Genomic DNA, 22,587 nt, shown 5'->3' with positions numbered 1-22,587 from the left:
AAAACAGGTAGCAACAAGCATACAAAGTTAATTCAAAGTTAGAATGTCGCTAAGAGGAATAAAGGGAAATATTTTTCCACATTGTATGAACATAAAAACACAGTTTATCTAGCAGATTTGCAGACATCTCTACACAATGTGTTTGTGTTTTGTCCATGAAGGTTTTTGCAGAATTCCTGTGGCTCTCCCAGTTTGTTTGTGACTGTGGAAGTGATTTCTTCAAAGTCTGTTTTTGTAAGTATCACATAATCCAAGTCAGGTAAAAAAAATGCAGGATATGTTGTGAGGGATGATATTGAAATCCACGCTTAAACCATGTCTTATATTTTGACTTTTAGAGGATTATATGATAGTCATTATAAAAGTGAATTTCTTTGTTGTATTGCCTTGGTTTAACCCTTTTACATCTGTAATGACAGTCTGCATGGTCCTTTTTTGTCTTTTGTATCAATAAATGTGGCATAAAATATCCTTAAATTATATTTGCTCCTTTTTTTCAGGATAAATGTAACTTAACAAAACTGGCAAGTATCTATCATTATTTTATGTTAGAAATGCTTAAGATGCTCTTAATGGTTCTTTGTTAAAATAAAAAAATCCTACAAAACAATCATTCTTTGTTGTGCTGAAACGGTTTCCTAAGTTCTGCAGCTGATCTAAAAGGTCTTGGAAGACAGCATATAGTTGGTCTGTGTTTTGTGTAGCAGAAGTTTTATTTCTCATCAGTTGTCTGTAGTGCACCCAAAGTAATAAACCTCATGAAATGGTTTATGTTTCTCCTTTTTGTAGCCGGTCTAAATACTTCTGATTTTCCTCCAAAATCTACAGCTGCAACCCGGTCAATTCATTATTATAATTTATTTGCTCTGATGATCCCCATAAAATAAATATCATAAGACTATAAGCTCACTGTGATGGTAATATGATGAGCTTCTGGCTTTACTTTTGTTGAACGCAGGGCCAAATGCTTTGAAAGATACTTAAAGCAGCATGTCTTTGTTAAGGACACGGCAGTTTTGTTTTCATGGCAGCTTAAGAAAAGTCTTGGTGCAGAGAACATTTTTCAAATCTAACCCCAAAATCAGTTTTACAACAGCTGAAAATGGGACAGTGGAACATCCGTCACTGTAAAGGACATGCACAATGCTAAAATTTCAAAATTAATGATGGACCGTAACCAAAGCTGGTTTCATGGCACCACGTCTGGCATCATTTATCACCGCAGCGGTCTGGTCAATGCACAGAATTTAAAAAAAACTAAACCTGTAAGGATTTTTGGCTTTGCAGATCTTCCCCTCTGAAAACAGATGTTGTCAAACTGAGGTTAAGTGAGTAAAAAAGGAAATAACGACTTTAGCTGCTAACTAGGAGCCACTCAATGTGAGAACAACTGGCTAATTTAATGTTGAAATGGAAGTAGACTGTTCCCCCTTGCCGTGAGGCCCTTAAGGGGGGCTTTTCATGACCCTCGGGGATCCCCCCTTGACCCCATCCACAGAATTACTGCACTCCAGTGTGTGGATCCTCCTGGCTTTCAGTGTCTGTAAGGAGAATGTAGTGAGGAGCAGAGGTAAAGTTCCTATTGAGCCACGGCACCATTAACACCATAAATCACCCGACATATGTACAAGAATCTCAGGAATTCAACACTGTCTGCTTCTTCTTCTTCACAACACTCTTCTTTCTCTCTTTGTAGACGAACATATTGAGGGAAAGAACCTTTTCTTGCTTTGTCTTTTTCTCTTACTTGCCTTAAATACTTTTCTCTCATATTACCTGGCTGTCACCACATCTTTGATATGTGGGGTTGACCATGTTTTATTTGATTCAAAATGTCCACAGAGTTAGCGGTGAGCTCCCTTGAAGACTATTGAGACTACTGGGGTGTTGAATATTTAACAAATGACAGCTGATCCACTGACTGATTAACTAATGAATTGGGAGCAGGAAGTCATTCTAGGACGACCAGAGGATCAGCTTCGTCATTTCACAGCTGTCAGTAGTCCTCTGTGGCAGCTCATTTACAGTACAGTCACAGATATAAAGCTGTCAGCAGGTCCAAAAATTGTGTGAAGTTGTGTAAGGCACTCTGATACCCCGGCTCACATTATCAAGTGAGAGGAGGTTTACTCCTTCATCATGAAAGTTGCTGTCTAAGTTATGTGTAAAACTGTCGAGACCCAAGAGAACCCGGTGACCCAATTCTGTCAAATCAAAGCAAAATTCCCTGTGGGCGTAATTTAGCTTGAGTCAAAAATTCTGAAATCAAAAACAGCAAGAGGAAACCAATGTTTCCACGATATAATTTACATGTGAGAATCCACTTGTCACAATAGCACAGTGGGTGCTGTTAAAAAAGAAAAAAGAGTCTCGTCATTGCTTTTAAGATAATAAGTTGTCATTTGTGATTGCACCTTGGTGGCCTAAGGGCGTCGAAGCCAAACTACGACATCGCCCCTGAGAGGGAGGCCAGCCCCAACTTGCAGCACTACAATTTGGCTATTGAAAAGGCAAGCGCTGGGAAAGAGAAGGCAGGAGATCTTGTCATGGGGCCCAGTGGGTTCAGAGCTTGTGGTTGGAGTGCTGGAAGGACTGCCTTGTCTCAGTGATTAATGGTGGGGAAGTCGAAGGCAGGAGCAAGGGAGAGGCTTATGTAGCAATATTGTGCAACTTGAATGCACAACACTGTAGTTTTTTTCAATGAATCTAAAGCATGCCTTAATTTGATTACTTTCCGATTTCTTTTCCTTTGAGACCTGAATCCTTAAGCATGCTGGAAAAAAATGGGACTCTAATCAGCGATGAATAAGGTAAATATGGCACAAGTGCTATGGTTTTCCCAAATGTATTTATTAAGCATGTACAGTATATGACATCTCAATTAATCAAGAACCGTATCAAAGACTCGCCGCATCCTTTAATGGCTTTAACAAAAATATAACATCATTGGATTTGAACATTATTCTGCCCATTTCACAGTTACATCATTTTGCACAAATCACCTGTTATTTACAGTAGATAATGAAAAAGAGCCCAAGTGTAACACTTAGAAAAATATGATAACCACTTAGCTATTATTTCACAAAAGAGGGAAATAGACAAATCACTCATAATATGCACATGCACTAAACATGCAACAACAATATAAACGTAACAGCCACAAAATCACAGCACAACATGTCGTGACTGATTGCTGGAATGTGTTGTGCATGCCGTGTGAGTACAATACAAGCAGCAAGTTTGACCCGCAATCTTCAGTGACTGTGCCTGAGAAACACAAATGATATCGCTGTAGCTCTCCTTTAATTAAGATATGTTCATATTTAATTAAAATGTTTCATGAATGGTGTGTTAAGGGGATTTCAACCCAGGGATGCTAATAAGACATCCACCAGTCTTTCATAAGTGAAAGTGGATGTATCATTGAGATTTTGATGAGCACAGGAGGGATGGCCATTATGGGGCCCTAGGGCCAGTTTGAAATGCCAGCATGGTGATGACTATTTGTGCCCATACAGGAGGGCGGAAGACCATTTGCAACAGATGGAAGTGTGTAGCTCGGATGGGGCAGGTCTGCAGGGTGATTACACTGACCACTGCTGGCATCAGTGTGAGAGCCGAAGAGAGAGGAGGCCACAGGAGCGTAATCTGTGAAGTGTAGCTCTGAGGAGGAAGTTCGAACAACACATTCACCCTGAATCCTCAGCTGGTCCGCACATGATGTGAGGGAAGGGTTATAGGCAGACCACTCAGAAGACCCTGCCACCTTTCCATGCCTCTGCTCTTTTTTGTGTCTCATCCTGCGGTTCTGAAACCAAATCTTGACCTGGCGGTCGGTGAGGCGCAGACAGGCAGCCATCTCCAGCCGCCGAGGACGACGCAGGTAAGGGCTGAAGTGGAACTCCTTCTCCAGCTCCAGCAGCTGGCTTTTGGTGAAGGCCGTTCTCTCCCTCCTGACGCATAGCCTTCCTCTGGCTGACAGATCCGCCGCCACACCGCCGCTGACTGATGCAGGAGGAAGCACATAAAGAAGAGAGGGTGTTAAGAGCAAGTGCAGCATTTCTAACAGGTCTATCCTGAAATGTATGGCCTCTATGGATTTCAAGTGCCAGTGAGAACAATGTTAATCCTCAGCCAATCAACCTGGGACAAAATAGGGCCCTCAGCTCTTCCTGTGTATTCAGTCATGCTTGAGACACTATACAAGACTGGCTGTCTACTGTGTCGTGTGTTCAGGGAAAGTTACCTCCTGAAGAAACAGTCTGGGGGAAACATCTGACGCCACTACGGCTGCCTGACAGGCCACATTAATCACGGCTATACGCACGGAAGCAGACCTGTCAAATCCCCATCTCAGTCACTTAAATGGTACCTTGGGACCACCACTGAAAATAACCACCATTAGAGATTCAATTTGACATGTATATGAGCGATACCGGGGCCCTGTTGATAACAACGTAACACACAGGGGTTAATGGATACCTAATAGGCCTAATAATAGTGACCTTAGAGAGAAAAGTGCTCTCCTCAACACCAGACTGGCAGAGTGTATCTTCCTTGTTGATTGTAGTGTCGAGATCGTGACGTTTATCTATTTTTGTAAAAAAAAAAAAAAAGAAAGAAAGAAAGAAAAAAAAGCATGTTGGTATATCATATAAACAATAAAAATGTGTATTTGTTGTTTGAATATGTACTCTAGTTTTATATATCTAATATTATTTTCTATTATGATTTACACTTAAAATAAACATATTGTTATAAGAAACTACGGATCACAGAAGTGATGTTTTCTGATCAAGATGCAATTGTTAAAAATACATTTCTTAGATGTTTAGTTTTGTGCAACTATACTCAATTTAGCTTTTGGAGATTATTGCCATCAGTAACCCAGAAGAGCAAACAAATCTGACAAGGCAAGACAATCATTATTGTATTAGCTAGTGAGACTTTTGCTTGGCGCTGTTTGTACATTTTGTTATCAGGAAAGATTAGAGGCTGACTGTGTCTTAGTGGGACAAAGAGTCTCACAGATATAAGGTCAGATATATACATATAGATTTATATTCAATGCACAAATGAGGGAAATACTCATTCAACTTGGATTCCATGACCCCATCACTGCAGCTATTTCCTTCACTTACAGCTTTTACTCTGTGAAAAGTAAATGACAAAAAAAAAAAAAAAAAACAGTTACCAGATTGTTCAGAATCAGTTGTCCGTGGATTCATCCAGGGGAAAATTACTCCTGAGCGGCAGATGGTGAGTAGACTGCAGCTCCTGCTCTTGATGTCCATCTTGCCCTTGGCATGGCAGTGACCCAGAGGCTCCAGTGGGCACTGAAGCTGTTCACCTGAGTTCAACCTGGAACTGACACGAGCAGAGGAGGTCAGGTTTAGCTGATCAAGCTCAGCTTCTTGGCCTCCACCTCTTCCTCCTTCTTCAATGCATCGTGCGCTTAGTTTTGGCACTTGTCCAGAGCTCATAGCAAAATTGTTGCCATGCAGCTGCAGTGGGAGGGCAGACTGTTGGGGGTCCATGGACCCAGCTCATCAAACTGTCTCAAATACGAGCAGGAATCCCTCAACAGCAGTAAAGACAAGGGGACTTCTGTCTGTCTAATATGCGATCACAATTAACCTGAATGTGTAAAGCCATGCAGGGAAGAGCACTTGAAACAACCATGTGGAACATTTGAATAATATTTACCAGAAGGGTGCCGTCGTCACGTGTGGCCGTCCTCCAATAGCAGAGCACCGGAGATGCAAAGTAATCTGCCGGCAACTTGGGGCGACGGAAGAAGCTTCCGCGATATTTCTTCAGACAACATTTCTATGAGCAGCCTGCGTGCTTTTATCTATAAAAACATGAAACGGAATATGAGTAGACGCCCAGAACTGTGTAATAAGTGTGAGAGAGAAAGAGGGGGCAGTGTTCACACGGTGTGAGAGTAACAATGGCAGAGAGGGGGAGACGGCACTGTGTGGTGAGGAACGTCTCATTACAACCTCGAGTGTTGATTTCTTGTAATATTGTTCATCTTTTGACAGGACGCGATTGTTAGAAGGACCCGCCCTCTGCAGCTGCACATCCTGAACTTTAAGTGGTAGGTTTGACCAGATCCAACGTGGGCACTTCCTGTTTAATTATATCTGTAGAGCGAGAATGAGATGCTGATCGCATCATAGACCAAAACTCATTATTTCGCTTCAGCTTTTTTAGATGTAAAACGCCTTTTAAAAAAAATGGTGTTCGGGGTGTATTTTTCTCCAATTAAACATAATGAGAAATACCCCCTTTCCTTATTTCCATGCTATTAGCTGCTCTATGGGCACTCTGCAATAAGGATGCTTTTTTTTTTTTGCCTGTAAAATAAATTATTCCGATTATTTTGGATAATTTGGTTTGCAGCACATGTAACTGCCCAGTATAAATCGGCGGGCTTTTCCTTTAAATAACAGCATATGCTTATAACTGTCGGAGTGGAAGCTTTGGCTTAATAGGATTCAAGGGGAGTGGTCAAACAAAGGCTTGACAGTCATTGCCACACAAAGACAAAGGAGGCAATCATTAGAGATTTTTTTTTCTATCGCATTTGCATTAAGCAGTCATCACTGTACAGTATCAAGTGGCCCTGCATGTCTTCGGCCCTGCGAGGCAACGGACAAACACGGAGGACGTTTTGGATGGGACACCCCGCCTGCTGCACGGCTGTGGACAAAAGAGTGAAAAAGTATAGGGAGAGATGTCCAGAGTCTGATGAGAGTGCAACATAGAGCATATAAAAAAACACATAAGAAACTTGGAAACACGGTTGTGAAGGTGAAAAGCACTTTAACAAAATGTGAATTTTCCAACTTCATTTAAAAACCCCATAATAAAAATGTTGTGGGAAATTATTTTGGCTAAATGCTACATCAAGTGTGGCCAAACTGAGTTACCTGGAAGAAAAGAAAACTCATAAAACATGATTGCTTAATTTCAGCACAGCACCTCGTATGCAAAGTGGATAAATAACTAGAATAATGAAGCCATCACAATTATTAAATAAAGTAGTGCACCTAAATGCATCTTCCAAAACGAGAGTTCCCGGCATATTCTGTGTATCAATCTTAGTTGAAGCAGGCTTTAGATATAAGTTCCTTCTGGTGTTTCACCACAACAAAGCTGTCGAGAGAACCCTCTTTAGATGTCTCTCAGCGGTGATGGATTATGCACTCAGGGTTGCAGCTTGAAGAAGAGGAGCCTTCCCCCTTTTCAGTTTCACCCTTGCTGTGGCTGCCACCACTGAGCTTTTACCTGGTCACGTCCTTGGATGTTTTTTCCTCTTTATTCTGTTTTAAATGTCCAAGGACACAATACAACTATACCACCCCACACACCATGCCTTATTATTGGAACGCATGATCAACACTAAAATGATTATTCCCGAATTGTAACTCAATTTTAAGTAAAAATGATAAACAATTAGCTTGGATACATGCCTGTAATATTGAACTGAAACCCGCTTTAATCTTCTCTGCCTGTCCATTAAAATGGCAGTTAAGTGCTAAATGTCTGTTCAGTTAATCTCAGTATTGGCTGAATGTAGGCCACCAGAGCAAAAATAAATAGATATTTAAATATATTGACATCTGCTTGTATCTTGGTGAATCTACCTACACATACAACAAGAACAACAACAACAATAATAATAATGATAATACTAGTATCAGCTATTATCATTGTTTAGTAGTATTATCAGGCGAATTAAGCAGTATACATCAGCACTGACTGAAATGGAGGAAAGTAATTAAATTCGTTTTGTTTTCCTTACCTCACACCCTTGAACACACTCTCTGAATTGGAGATAGGATCTATGATATACTAGCTCAGCAAGACCATAATTTAGCTCCTCCGCGCCTCCACCACAATTCTCCGTGAACTCTGTTTGAACCGCCTCAGCGGCAATAAATCATTTTTCTCTCTCACACAAAAGCGCGCCGGTCGCTCTGGGTGTCAACCCTTTTACAATTCCTCCTTACCTTCTGCGCTCTCTCGCCTGCTGACACAAACAACCGAGCAAATCGTCGATAAACTTTTATTTTTCATACCAATAACTTACAACGGTGTATTGGGGAACGGGGGAGCATCTGCAACGGCGCGTACGCGGGAGAATATGCCGAATGCAATTCTTTTTTCTTATTTTATTTTCCACATAAATTATATATATATTCCTCACACTCCAAAAAAAAACATAATTGTTTTTTCAGAGCTCAACCAATGCACGGGATCAGTTAATGTATTTCCAGGGGACGGAGCTGGGCAGATAAGGGGAGCCTGAGAGAGAGCTGGGAGAAGACGTTAATGGGCAGAGGATGCTGTCGGTTAAAACGGTGCATACAAATGGCGCTGTCTTGGCAGAGCAAGGGGAAGATTTATGGGCCCGGTGCCCTATATTGCTGTAAACAATGCAGAGTGAAATGAAAGGACTAGAGTTTGCAGACTGCACTTCATAAGTGAGGAAAACACACACACACACGTTTTCCATTTCCCAAACAAGTCCTGACTATTGCATAAGCACGTGCATTAACATGGAGTATTAATTTGGGTCTGTTTAAAGCGCAGCTCACTGTAAATTATGGCCTGTCTGTGGAGAGTGCACACAGACATAAATCCTGGTGCTCTGAGCCAATGGATATCTGAAAGTGTCAATTTTGGAAATTACTTGTTGTTTTTTTGTACTCAGGGGAAATATGTGAATATATTTAAAAATATATATTAAAAAAAATATGTTTTATTATTTTTTCCCCCCTGTGAAATCTGATGTGACAGCCTGTGTGTGTGTGTGTGTGTGTGTGTGTGTGTGTGTGTGTGTGTGTGTGTGTGTGTTAACATCTAAAGCCATTTAGTTTTTTCTCAACTAATGATAAGTGGCCTGTTTTACTGTTAAAAGCAAACCTTTAACATCATCAGAACATATTAATAGCCTATCTTTCATTTACAACTATACCGCCCCCCCAACCCCCTCCTTCCAATCAAATCCTCGGTGACGACAGGTTTCAATTTTACATTTTGGAATTGAGGTGAACCTTTTGTGTCTCCATCCAGATGATGTACTTTGCCCTTAACATTCAATTGTCGGTAACATTCCAAATGCTGCAGCAGCTGTGCTCAAAGTGCGAGACTACTGCAGTAAAAACGCAACTAGTGGCCACACAAACACACCAGAGAATAATTTCCAGAGAGCAAATCAAATAAAAAGCACATTTGCACTTAACCTATACATAATTGTGGATCTATAGTCTCAGGATCCAAAATTCAGATCACTTCTGCTAATGAAAAGTGAATAACATAATCATAACTCAATCTAGTGACTGTCTGGGCCCCCGGTGACACCTTGAACTGAAGGAAAATTACTGTAATTTCTAGGTCTTCAACGATGCAGCAAATAGGCTAATGAAAAATTTCTCAGCGAAGCATTATGATGACATAAAGTGTTACTGGCAAGTTTATCCAGGCCATCATGTCCTGTGTGATGTGATGCTGGAGTCTGCAGCGGGAGATCAGTGTTGATCCAAGCTGCTTGCTCGTCCCCCTGCTTGAAATGTTTGCCAGCACCGACAGTAAATCATTAAACATGTCTGATGGAGTTTTAAAATCTAGTTTTATGTAAATGTATTTAACTCCAAACACACACACACACACACACACACACACACACACACACACACACACACACACACACACACACACACGCACACACATGCACGGTGGGGTGTGTGTGTGTGTATGTGGGGGGAGGGGGGGGGGGACATGGTGCATCTGCTCCCAGGAGTGAACGGATGGGAGAGAGATTTACGGATTTATGACACACCCACTGCTGGTCAATGCGAGAGAGCCTCTCTGTCCCTGGAAAATAGCAGCGTGACCCCTGTTTCAACTCTCAGCCTTTATGCAACTGCCATGGCTGCCGTTTAAACACACTACGCCATAACAATACACCTTTCATCACAAACTAAAGTGGTTGAAGAAGACACACCTGAGACGAGTGGAAAAAAAACCGTTTGTAGCCCACTTAGACAATAAAAACAGGTGATAAACCACAACACCGACACGACAGCTGATCATTTTGCTTTCTTATTTGCCTCTTGTTAAAACATTTCGATGGCTGTTTGTGTAAAGTTTTTTATCTTCCGAGAGAGAGAGAGAAAGAGAGAGAGAGTCCTCGCCAGAGGTGCTCATAAATCACATGCAGCCTGCAGCGGTGCAATGTGAGCTGGAAATCATGTGATTCAACAGTTTCGAGTGAGAAAAGAAACCAGTTAGGGCTGAGTAAGTGTTGGGGAATTTAAACACTGAAAATATATGAAATCAAAAATATTTCTGCAAGAATAACTTCACTTTCTTGCTTCTTCTTTGTTTCTTTTGTTTGTTTTACATATTCAACCGAAAGCAGAGGGCTGCGTAAAACTAAATAGCTGAAAAAAAGATTCAAATCAATGAGAGATTATTCAAAACTGTTAGAATGGCTCTTATTCCTAAAAAGAGATAAAATATATGAATCAAGGATGTTGTTTTTTATTCATGTTGATCTTCAGATAAGACTAGTTAACAGATGTAAGGAATGATTAGCTTGCTTAGGTCATGTGTAAAGTATAAAATGTGCACTTTCTTTACTCAAATATTATGATGACAAATATCTGTGTAAATGTTTTCAAAAGTCACGTAGATGTAATTTCCCATTCGTCCAAAGTTTAACAACAAGACGCAAGGAAAGAATGATTTATGACTGACAGACGACACAAGCTTTTGTTCAGACGTCATTCTAAATCACAAATCACAGTATTTGGTCTCATAATAAATCCAGCAGGGCTTTATGTTGCTGTGCTTTTTTTTTTTTTTTTTTTTGGCACAGCTATGTCAACGAAAAGTCAGGATAGAACATCTCTGCATTGATACGTCATGTTCCTACTTTACACAAGTCTTCAATGACAGGAGATCAAAAAAAAAGCGACATCATTGTGGAAGTTGTGGTTTGAGCTCCACCTGTAGCCTCGGACACGCGAGGAGGAGGAGCATTATGAGCTATCACATGTGAATGAGGAATGAGAGTCACTCAGATTAGTTGTTTTGGTTTCGGTGGCAGCTGTTTATCTTAGAAGGCATGCTGTTGAATATGTTTCACTGAGCGCTGAATATTTAGTCCACACAAGAGAGACCAGACGTGTGTTGCTCAATCCATCGAAACAATAATATATCGTAAAAAAAAAAAATCAAGGCTATACTTGCAAAAACTGTACAATTTTCTAAATAAAGTAAACAGAAAGTAATTTAAATATTGTATGGCAATAGCTCACAGTATACGTTTTCGTTACAATAATATTTATTGTAATAGTTTTGGAGCATAGAGCAAAACTTTATCGGCTTCATAAGTTACATTAATTTGCATTTGGATTAAAAACAGTGTCAGTAGAAAGTTTGCAAGGTTTTTTGACTTGAAGGTCCATAAACTAATCACAATGACCAACTGTCCTAGTACTGTCAGAAACACCAAGCTATAATTGGCAGCTTGTTTTGGAGCGGAAGTACTGACCTGAGGCCAGTTATTCTCTTAAGTCACACACAAGTCACATGACTGCAAAAACTATTTTTACTACCTCCAATTTTAAAGACTTGGGTAAATGTAATTAATCATTGGAAATTGTGACATTTTTAATTCTTGGTGCTAATATTAATTAAATTGGAATTGTATCAGTTTAATTGGGTCGTATGACGGGAAATATGCGTGTAATACATTTAAAACGTTTTGTTTTTAAACATGCAGCCTCGTAAAGTCTTAAAAACACAGATATTCTGAATCAAGCATGTCTCCTAATCCCTCAAAAATAGTGTGCATTTCTGTTATCAACGCATTAACTCCGGTGCAAGCAACAAGAAAGGTGCGAGTTTGGAGGTCCTACAGATCTGTTAGATGCGGAGAACAGGACTTGTACGAGAGTCCAACACTGCCCTGGGTCACTCTGATTAACAAAAGCAGCAACACATTCAGTGATGCCCCGCCGCAGGCCTCTCTCTCTCTCTCTCTCTCTGGGCACAACGCAGAGAAATCCACAAAGAAAGCCGAGGCCAAGGGGGACCAGCGAGGGCGCGCACAGAAGGTACACGTATAGAGAGCGAGTCGGGTCACAGGGTTGGGGAGGTCGGCCATCCAGACTGAAATGAGCCTAATGGGACAGAAAACGTGTCCTCGAGGTGAACTCGGCCTTCTCCCACCTCGCCCCCAAACTTCAATAAAGTACCTTTTCAGCCTCGCGACATGGAGGCGACAGGGCCTAGAAAGGAATTGGAGGGATGCTGCGACTGTGGCGAGCACATTAATTTCTCTAATCTGTCCGGCCACATAAAGGCTTCTGGATTCATTTTTCAACGCCGTCTCACCATTCTAGAGGCTCTCCAAAAGAAACGGCTAAAAAGCAGATGTTAGTCGCTATATGGTCCAGTTAAAGGACTTTGTTCCAAAGTCCATTTAAACCTTCAGGTTTGGGAATAGCGGTATAGAGGGCACGGCCTGGTAATATTTGGTAAGATCAAAACTGGCGGTTGCCAGAGCTGTTTTCCAACATAACACAAGACTCTGTGCTGAAAGATTGATGATGGAGAATACCTCTTCTCTTTGTGCTCCCTCGCCCCCCACTACGCCAGGCATTTTATAAGGTCTATTCATGTCACAATTCAATAATCTATCAAATTGTTGCGTGTCTTTGGGTTGAAGTCTGAACTGAAATCCTTCTGCACAGATCGGTCCCCGAAAAAAAACAACTATAAAAAATGAATGTATATTTTGTGCAAAAGAAGAGATCTCAAGATACTTCAGCTGAGAGGTGCAGTTTGAATAATATGTTGTAAAATAGTTGTACGGGTCCGGCAGTTACAGTTGTTAACAGCTCTGTAGTATGTCGGTAGTGTGTCGGTCCTCCGGTGTGGACGATGACGTTGCAGTGAGACGCGCCGTTTTTTATTTTTTTTTTTATTTCTTGAATTCTCGCGAGCTGCTGCACACTCTGGAGGCAAAGCACTCACTGGGGAGACAGCAGGTAAATATGGCAACGTGTTTATACAAGCACAAGCCAAGAGTGAACAGACGAGACAACATCAGCATTGCTCTCTTTTCGCCAGGGCACTGCTCGAACCTGATAACAAAGGTCACTTCACTCCATCACCACATGACGCGTTATAGAATCTATCTGCATCCCACGACTTTATTGTATTTATTTTTTATTTCTGTACATTTGAGAACTCAGCTGCATGGCGCAGTGGACTGCAGGAAAAAAAACAGGGAAAATACTAGTTTACAAAATGAATACGAATATTTTCACAACAATGTATAATCTAACAAATGTCCTCTTAAAATGAACGCATGCAGCTTTGTGTTCAAGTCAGGACGAAGGAACACTGACAGTCAGTGCAGAGTTGAGGGCCTCATGGCTTCTCTTTAGCGTTAATCAAATGCCCTTCAGACCGATGAGGTTGCACATAATGCTCAGCGCAAACTATTTCATTTTCAGATTTTAGAAATAACTTCAGTCCATTATAAATTAGGCTTTAAAACACAAATACACATACTCTATCTCACTCACACTCTCTCTCTCTCCCTCTCACACACACACACAAACACACACACGCCTACACGCACACGTACACACACACACACACACACACACACACGCACAGACACACACACACACACACACACACACACACACACACACACACACACACACACACACACACACACACACACGGTCTGTGCACACAAGAATGAGCTGCAGGATTTACAATCACAATTTAAAAACACAGTGATTCTTGTTTCCCTCATGAAATGTTCAAGTATTCATACATCTGTACACTTTTTAGAGTGATCTCTCCCAAAAAAAAAATCCATAAAACAATAGCAGACCTCATCTTGCCTAAAATGAAGTTCGACCAAATGTATATAAAACTAGTACACTCACTGCTTTATTGACCAATATTATTAGCACAAGTACACTACACTCCGTTTATTGCATTTCACAATAATCTGCTTTTTAACGGTCTAATAAACACAACATCAACACCACAGAACTAAATTGTAAATCAAAATCCTGTTTCTGAAATACACGAGGTAATTCACACATTGTTATTGTCCAAAACAATACAAGTTCAAGATCAATGGTGTGTTCCAGCTTTTTTATACCAAAAATAACTATTATTATATTGATTTCCTTCCAGTGTTGTTTGAAATAAATAGATTGTGCATTTCACCTTGGGCTTCTGGGCAAAAGAATGGCCCACAATAACATTTTGATAAAATGTATATTTTTGTTCTACTATTTTTTTTTCCTTCATTCAAAACATTTTTTTTTTAATAAAAAACATCATCTTAATTCAGCTTCAAATAAATTAAACCCTGTGTCACGTAAAAATAATTAACCGGTATTCGCAATAATCCATGCTATATAACATGCAATTTATATAACTTTGGACTTAAAGGAAACCGCACATGATAGCTACGAAAACAAAATATAGCATTGTTCTATAAATATCCAGTCCTTTTTCTGCTCCTCGGCTCGTGGCTTTATAACCTGGTAATATCCTCTCCTTGCTGTGCTCCGGTGAGTTCGTCGGGGGCCCCAGTGTTAGTGGCCGAAGCAGCTGCTACAGCGCCGGCTGCCGAGCTTGTGTTGGACCCGGAGGAGGAAGAGGACCTCACTTTGGTGTTCGGGAGCCTGTGATCCTTTTTCCATTTCATCCTGCGGTTTTGAAACCAGATTTTAATCTGTCGCTCGGAAAGAACCAGGGTGTGGGCGATCTCGATGCGCCTCCGCCGAGTTAAATATCGGTTATAGTGGAATTCCTTCTCCAATTCTAAGACTTGCTGCCGAGTGTAGGCTGTCCTAGACCGCTTGGACTCCGTCCCATTGTAACCCGGGTTCGCTGGAAATAGGATAAGTGGAGAGAAAGGGAGACGGAGAAGGGAGGAAAGGAGGGGTAAACAAGAATGGCCTCTACTGAGATATGGCGAGAAAGATTTATTGGATATGAATGTTTAGCTGTTTGAGAAATTTAAATGGGAAGTTAAGAACTTCTCAGGGTAATGAGAGGACACTCACATCCAACTATGAGCTAAATTATTAATGCAAGATTACAAAGCTCAATTTTTTTCTTCTTCTTATTCATTTCTCCCCCTCTCACTATCGCGCAATACATAACAGCAGAAGCCACATGGTGATACGGCTGCCCTGAGTATACCTCGGCTATAAAATTTATGGTGGGTGTAATTACCAATGCCGAGTCGTAAATCCGCCTCAATTGTGCCATTTCAAAGGCTTCCCTGCTATCGGAGCAGGGGCTGGCAACGAGATGGGAGTCAGAGGGACTGATAAAGGGAGGGAAAGGGAGAGAGGAGCACGAGGAGTGCAGGGAACATAAACAGACAAGTTGCCTACCAGTGCTGACATGAATTTTCTTCATCCATGGGTAAACCACGGGCTGCTTGGAGGAGGCTGTGCTGTGTGGATGCTCCGGGGTAGCTTGGTTGCAGGCGGAGGTTGCGGCCGGTGGGGTGGCGGGGGACATGGACAACTGTGGTGTTTCACATGAAGCAGGTTGCCCTTTCCCTGTCAGCAGGTGCGCAGAATGGGGTACTCCATGTCCCCTTGGCGTGTCGGGTTCAGGGATGCTTGCACAGTTATACTGGCGCTCTTGGTAGCTCGCCCGCGGAGGATATAACTCCTGATGGTGATGCTGGAAGCCAGTCTCCCTTGCGCGGCTGAAATATTCGGGACTATTCTCAGGGATGTAGTTATTTTGCGAATATTCCTCGCATGGAGGAAATTTCGGATCAATGTAGTTAGACTCCATCAAATACGAGCTCATGATCATTAATTTCTGGAGTGGAAAATAATTTTTCTAGCTTTGTCGTTTTTCTGCTCCATAAAGCCCTCCTACTTGCGAGCAGCCCTGTAAAGTTACTTTTACCACGTGACCCAATGGCCCAATAGCAGAGTAAGAGGTAGTTCCCGGATAAGGAACCAGAGGTATTTTGCATACCTACAGTCGCCATTGTGGGCACAAATCTCTCTCTCTCTCTCTCTCTCTCTCTCTCTCTCTCTCTCTCTCTCTCTCTCTCTCTCTCTCTCTCTCTCTCTCCCTTTCTCTTCCCCCTCTCTCCCCCCACCCTTCCCCTCCCCCTCTCTCTGGTTGTGTTACCGAGGCAATTGATCTTGGGCACAAAACTAGTAGCTAGTTGCTGACCAAGGAAAAAATAAAACAGGCAAAATCCTCTAGTCTCAATTATTCAATGGGACAATAGGTGATTCACCAAGGAAAAGAAACGACAATAGCAAACCAATCATTTTGTTAGCCTACACGCCTTATATAAAGGTTATCTGCTAATTAATGAAGGCACAGTCTTTACCAACGAGCTGTACAACGGATTACACTCCATTAATACACTTAAGAATTGGAGCTTTATCAGTTTTAGAAAATGCTTTTGCTGAAAACATTTCAGCACAAATATTGAATATTGTTGTGAATCTAAATGTCAGAGAAGAATGGAGTGGTGAGATGCTCTGAAGGTGTGGTGTATTTTTGAAAGTAGACCTGATCATTTATAATGTTGGAGAAAGGTGCACAGCCTGCTAAAACAAAAGCCTTCCTTCAATGATGAGATATTTGTCTATTTTAAAATGATATCCCTGTTATTTCCATGCAGACTCTTCATTAAAAGCCTTCCACTTTTGATTGGATATTGGTGGATAACATCCAAAACACCGTCTGATTGAAGTCATGAAGAAGCTGCTTTAGAAATCTGGTGAAGGCTGCTTTACAATGAAACGAATAAGAAGATAAGAATGAACAAAAATTCATGGTGTTGGTTTTGTATACTGTATAAAACATTAAAGCAAATGTAAAGTTAAAAAAATGGCAACACATCCCTTTACTTTTGATAATAACCTCTAAATCTGAAATATACAACAAGCATTCAATAGACGCCTCTAAAGTAGGGACCAGACAACAGTGGAGTAGCCAACAGACCAAACAACCATGTCCATATTGTAAATGTGTGAAGCCACAGACCGGCCACATGGGCAGCATGCAACACAAGCAACATGTCACAGATGACCAACATCTTCATGTAACAGACCAGAGTCTCAGAAAATGATGGTCTGCTGACTTTACCGCAGCAGTCCTATTGTGTCACAGAGGAGTTCAATCTGGTCGAGCATGTTGGAGCAGTTATGCAGGACTGTCTGCTAAGAAATGCATTCACACAATCAATGCAACTCAGTTCATGAAATGATTCCATACTTAGGCTTTTTCCGACAAAAATGCTTCTCTTGACTGTATATGCCCATCTCTTCATGCTTTAACAATATTGATAAGTCATGGTCTACTTGTGTGTAACGTTGTGACCTCTAGTCGGGCCTTAAATAAAACAGTATAAATCAGCTGCATCTTTACAATCCATATTTCATGAAAGAAAACTCTGAGGAAGATGTAGAATAATGCAACATTGCTTTATTTACAGAAATACAGGCAACTAGTCTATAAACATACAAATGCTATTCCTTTAAATTATAGTTCAACTCCTTGCCAAAACAATGACATCACGAGAATAATATGTCAGCCTCGCAGCCTTCAAATATTACATGCTATTCTTGACTGAAGCGCTGACCATCAGCCACATCACTGGAGGTCTGCTGTTATATTGTAAACTGATCTGCTGGCTGTGTAAACGTGTCATGTGCTGTGTGCTCCATTCTTATCTCAGAGTCAGCTGGTCAAAGAGAGACATGGTTCACTCCCTAATAGCTCAACAGCAACCAGACTGTGTACATCTTTTCTTAATGTATTATTATGATAGCCTGGCTATGGAGTCACACAGACACAAGGACAAGAAGGAAAACAACATATAATAATAATAATAATAATAATAACAATAATAATAATAATGATAATAATACTACATGTCAGAGGCTCCCACTTGAAGAAACATTAAGCCAGCACAAAGCACACAAGTCAATCTTCAAAAGCAAGAAATTGCAAGGTAACTGAATAATCTATTTTCATAGTAATAATTACATAATACGGTTGAAAACGAGACGTGAAATGGCATTTCTGGCTGTCCTGTTTGTACAGAATGCGCACGACATTTCTATTACCCCTTGCGAGAATGTTAGAGGCGTTTTATAGAGCAATAAAAGCCGTAAATCAGTCACTTTTAAACGACCCCTGGTTCCTAACGTGTTTTACAGGGGCTGACACAGTAGTAGTCGCACACTGTCTGCACACAGGCTTTGCTCTCTGTGGCCTACCTACACAATCTACGGCTGTCTGGACTATGAATACACTTTGTGACAATGTTATTGCATTGCTACTGCCTGGATGTAGACTGTATATCACTGATGTTTGTATATTCAAGAGCATTGAGAGAAAGATACAACAACAACAAAAAGCCAGAGAGACGTGAAGAAGAGCAGAGGAGCAGAAGCAGGAGAATCCATTGGCTGCGTGGTATTTCAGTTGCCCATGTATTCCTGTAGAGACGTATTTGCGACTGTTTGCATTTCACACAAATTCGGTTCTACAGGGTACATATAGACAACTAATGTGTTTTAGGTGAGGCAGTGCAGAGGGCATCTCTCAGCCAGACCCACATGCAAGCAGGTTTCCACGTCTGGAGAAGTACACAGTGTTTGTCACAGCGAATATGCAGGATGCAATAGAGTAGACATACTGCACAAAGCGAGGCGCTGTTTATCACAAATACAAATCAATTCCACTCTGCTCTTAAAGAACATTTGACTTGAACATATTTGCTTCAATAAACTGAAATTCGCGAATATAAATACGCCTTCGCCCGCACGCACACACCAGTGTGTCGTGTGCAAAGGACAAGAGGGTCTCTCTTCTCTGCATTCAACCTCCGCCTTTGAGGTAGCTCCTATATGAATATTCAGTCACAAACACCGCGGATACAAAGGGACGGCGTGACAGCACAGATGAAAAATAAGTTTCTATTGTTCCCAACCATTTCTTGGTCTTGCTATTACCATACTGACCGCTCGGTAACCTTTCTTCCTGCCACTCTGGAAGCTAATGAGAAAAGCCTCGGATGAAAAATGAAATATCAGACACGTGACCTGTTTCGGGGTTATTAAAAACAGCAAACATGCTCAGATTGTGAATCGATGGAATTGACTACAGTGGCAATGCACAAGGGACTTCAAATACTGTCAGAAAGCATATCAATCTACATATATCCCAGCCTGCACACACTATATATATATATATATATATATATATATAGAGAGAGAGAGAGAGAGAGAGAGAGAGAGAGAGAGAGAGAGAGAGAGAGAGAGAGAGAGAGAGAGAGAGAGAGAGAGAGCATCCCGAGCAAACAAACAGTGACATAAAGAGGGAATAGTCACAAAACAATCTAACTCACGTTCATTTGGCTTTGTCATGGGCTCATCTAAATACACGCAGTGTGTTGTGTGGAGGGGCTGCACACACACACACACACACACACACACACACACACACACACACACACACACACACACACACACACACACTGCTGCTCCCCTCTCGCCCCATGCGCTCTGGCGGACGCATTTTAATATTAGTTAGACAGCCTGACCTGAGTTTCACCCCTCGCGTTTGACTGGTTCCAATAGTTCACTGCCAAGGATTATTGATGGAGGGACAGCAATGAATTCCTTCTCCCCACAAATGGCTTTCAGATCGTGCACCTAGTTCAATAACTAGTTATAATGTAGAAGTACAAAAAATGAGGCCCTCGGGCGGACTAATTTGATGTTTCATTTGTTCATTTGAGAAATTGTAACCCCCTCCCCTCCCCCTCTCCCTCTCTCTGTGCAAAACAACAACCGTACAAGCGTGTTCACACATGTACATATGTAAACAAAATAAATCTGCCCGCAACTATGTGGAGGGTGTGGTGGTGACCGAGCTTGGCATGTTTTTAATTTGGTGGCCCAGCAGACCCTTACCTGGATGCAGACACTGCAGTAATATTCCGCTCCCTGATGCAAATGGTTACGATGCGCTTTTAATCAAACCCTTAACCTAATAGCCTTTACACGTTTACCCTCCCAGGTGTAATAACGTTAAGCTGGATCGTCCAGTTAAAATAAAAAGTTTTAATGAAGTGCAGACAGACTGGAGACTAGTTTGATATGAATACCCTCTAACAGCAACAGCCAGGGGAGCAGGGGTGGTTTTAGACTCGAGATGCCCCACAGAAACCATTGGTTGCTTTTGCAGTCCATTATGGTAATGCGGTGGTTCGTTGGGCTCTTACTGCAGCGTTGCAGCCGGTTCACCTGTGCAACAAGAGAGCAGCTTGTAGGGCTATTAACTCGACCCAAGTAGTTTGCAGGAGGACAGTAATACGTGTGGTAGTTTTTTTTGTTGTTGTTGAAGTAAGTAATGTTTGGAATTGAACAATGCAAATAGAAGTAAAAAGCAGTGAGATTGTTTAACCGCAGGACACAGGTTCGTTGAGAGTGCAGGCGCCAGGGCGCGTGATGTCAGAGCAGCCAGCTGTTTGCTTACAGCCAAATCATAAGCTCCACGACGTGTCACATCTCCGGACTAAAGCCAGGTGGAAAGGCGTGGGGCGATGGATAACACTTACTGATAGATCCACGGTCCCACTCGTTTTGACCCGGTGAACTGTCTGGAAGAAAGAAAGAGAGAACGAAAATTAGATCCAGAACAGTTTTTATCTTCGTTAATAAGATTATCTTTTTTTTTTAAACTGAGAATGTTAAATTCTTGACGAAGAAGCTAAAATTCTACACATTGTTCAATTCATTTTCACAGTTATATTAGGTCAACAAATTGACCACTTCATGACCAAGTCCTATTATCAGGCGTATACATTTCGTTTTTTTTTTTCTCTCCATTTAAAATTGACACTATATAATTCAAATAATAATAAATAAAATGATTTAAAAACAAATCTTTAAAAAGAGAACATCTATAAAAGAAATATCTAAAAGCCACATGTTTTATTTTAGTGAAACATTCTTTATGTTTCCTCCAGTAAATCGTTGTGCTCAAACAGAGGAAAGAACCGTTTGGATATGTCGCGTTATTATTTCATCTTAATGATACTTCAGTGTGTCCCTCTGCTTCTGATCTCCTCTGTTATCTCTAATGGAGGGAGGGTGCCCTAGAAAGCGTTGACACGTGCGGGCTCCTGTACTGAGGCCGGGGACAGAGAAATTTAGGACGGGTCATTTTCAGACAGTAAAACTAAATTTGCAAGCATTATGATATTTCCTTGAGCAAATGTGCTATGAATAGAAATCCCTGCACATCAGCGCGGCTGAATTATGGCGAACAGGCCAGTAAAATAATCACGACGTTGTCTCCACGTTGTAAATACATTCTGGCTCACGACGTAATGGGACTTTATGGTTCTTATTTGGGCTCAGACAAAGGGAAGTCTGTGCTCACCCGGAAATGACCTCGGTGAATTGAATGATGACAGTGTCAGCTCCACAGGTCAAAGAAAGGAATACAACAGCACAGAAAATGGCAGAGAAAACGGATGTTTAGACTGTTCCACTTTTACCGAGTGACATCAGTTTTAAAGAGCCGGAGTGACTTTGATATCCAAAACATATTTAAACTTCCTCTGATGATGCAATGACTGAAAAGTCCAAAGAATAAAATGGTTTCGATTTCATTAAAGGCCATGCATCCTCTATAAAACTGCATTACTGCATTACAAAATAGTTTTAATGTATTGGAGATGAGAAAATGTTTTATTTTGTATTTTTATATTGTTTTTCATTTTAGTTGGAGAGTTTATGTTGAACAGTAAACATGACAGGAAAAACTACTCAAAAACAGCAAGAGATAAAATCAAAGGACTTAAGGAGCACTAAGCCATGCCCTTACGTGGACACGTTGCCCCCACAGCGGATCACTCACACAGGAGCGTGTTACACAGTGCCCCCTATTGGAAGTGCATCATTGATCACTTGAAAACAAAAAGACTGAACAGGTCATCCTGGTGGGTGAAAACAACACAGCCACTCATATGCTATGATATTTAAACGTGATTCCTAAAACTCTTATTCATTTGAATGAGGGAAATCATCCATTCCTATCAAATCTAATTCCTCTAATGCTGCACCATGCTCATCCCTGCTGCACCTTGCTCTGTCAGCTGAGCTGCACTCACCCGAAAATAGACTTAATATCAAAATGAGCCATTTGCAAATTCCACACATTGATTAGGAAAGACCTGTATTTATTTCTAGACTGCTTTAAGACATATGGGCAATTAAATGATGTGCCCTATAGAGCAACAGAAAAGTATCGAGCTAATAAAAGCGCATCGCCTCATCAGCCTCCAAACTGATCAAGTCAGTAAAATGTTGCCCCTGCAGCGAGGACAAGTCTGTAAGGGCACGAGGGGGGGGGGGAAGAAACATTCCTCTAGTGTGCAACAAAGGTGCGTTTTTGTAAAACATGCAACAGCGTCAGTTCCAGCTCACAGCCACACTGTTTTTCACAGGCATTGAG

General features: G+C 41.3%; 2 protein-coding genes across 2 annotated transcripts; both read right to left on the bottom strand.

The window, feature by feature from the left end:
* Positions 1-2,902: 2,902 nt before the first annotated feature.
* Positions 2,903-5,537, bottom strand: LOC137800943 (homeobox protein Hox-D4-like). Its single transcript, XM_068598311.1, has 2 exons — positions 5,195-5,537; positions 2,903-3,975 (listed from the first exon to the last, which is right to left on the bottom strand). Exons 1-2 carry the CDS (start codon positions 5,535-5,537, stop codon positions 3,467-3,469), a joined length of 852 nt encoding a protein of 283 aa, XP_068454412.1. The 3' UTR covers positions 2,903-3,466.
* Positions 5,538-13,288: 7,751 nt separating this feature from the next.
* Positions 13,289-15,914, bottom strand: LOC137800376 (homeobox protein Hox-C4a). The gene is made up of 2 exons (XM_068597548.1): positions 15,465-15,914; positions 13,289-14,952 (listed from the first exon to the last, which is right to left on the bottom strand). Exons 1-2 carry the CDS (start codon positions 15,898-15,900, stop codon positions 14,594-14,596), a joined length of 795 nt encoding a protein of 264 aa, XP_068453649.1. The 5' UTR covers positions 15,901-15,914; the 3' UTR covers positions 13,289-14,593.
* Positions 15,915-22,587: the final 6,673 nt, after the last annotated feature.

Source organism: Clinocottus analis, unplaced genomic scaffold, assembly GCF_023055335.1.
Source record: "Clinocottus analis isolate CAN_PGR_092001 unplaced genomic scaffold, fCliAna1.0.p SCAF_4, whole genome shotgun sequence".
NCBI classification, from domain to species: Eukaryota; Metazoa; Chordata; class Actinopteri; order Perciformes; family Cottidae; genus Clinocottus; species Clinocottus analis.
The sequence above is the reverse complement of the archived record's forward strand: the minus strand, read 5'-3'. Positions and strand labels throughout refer to the sequence as shown.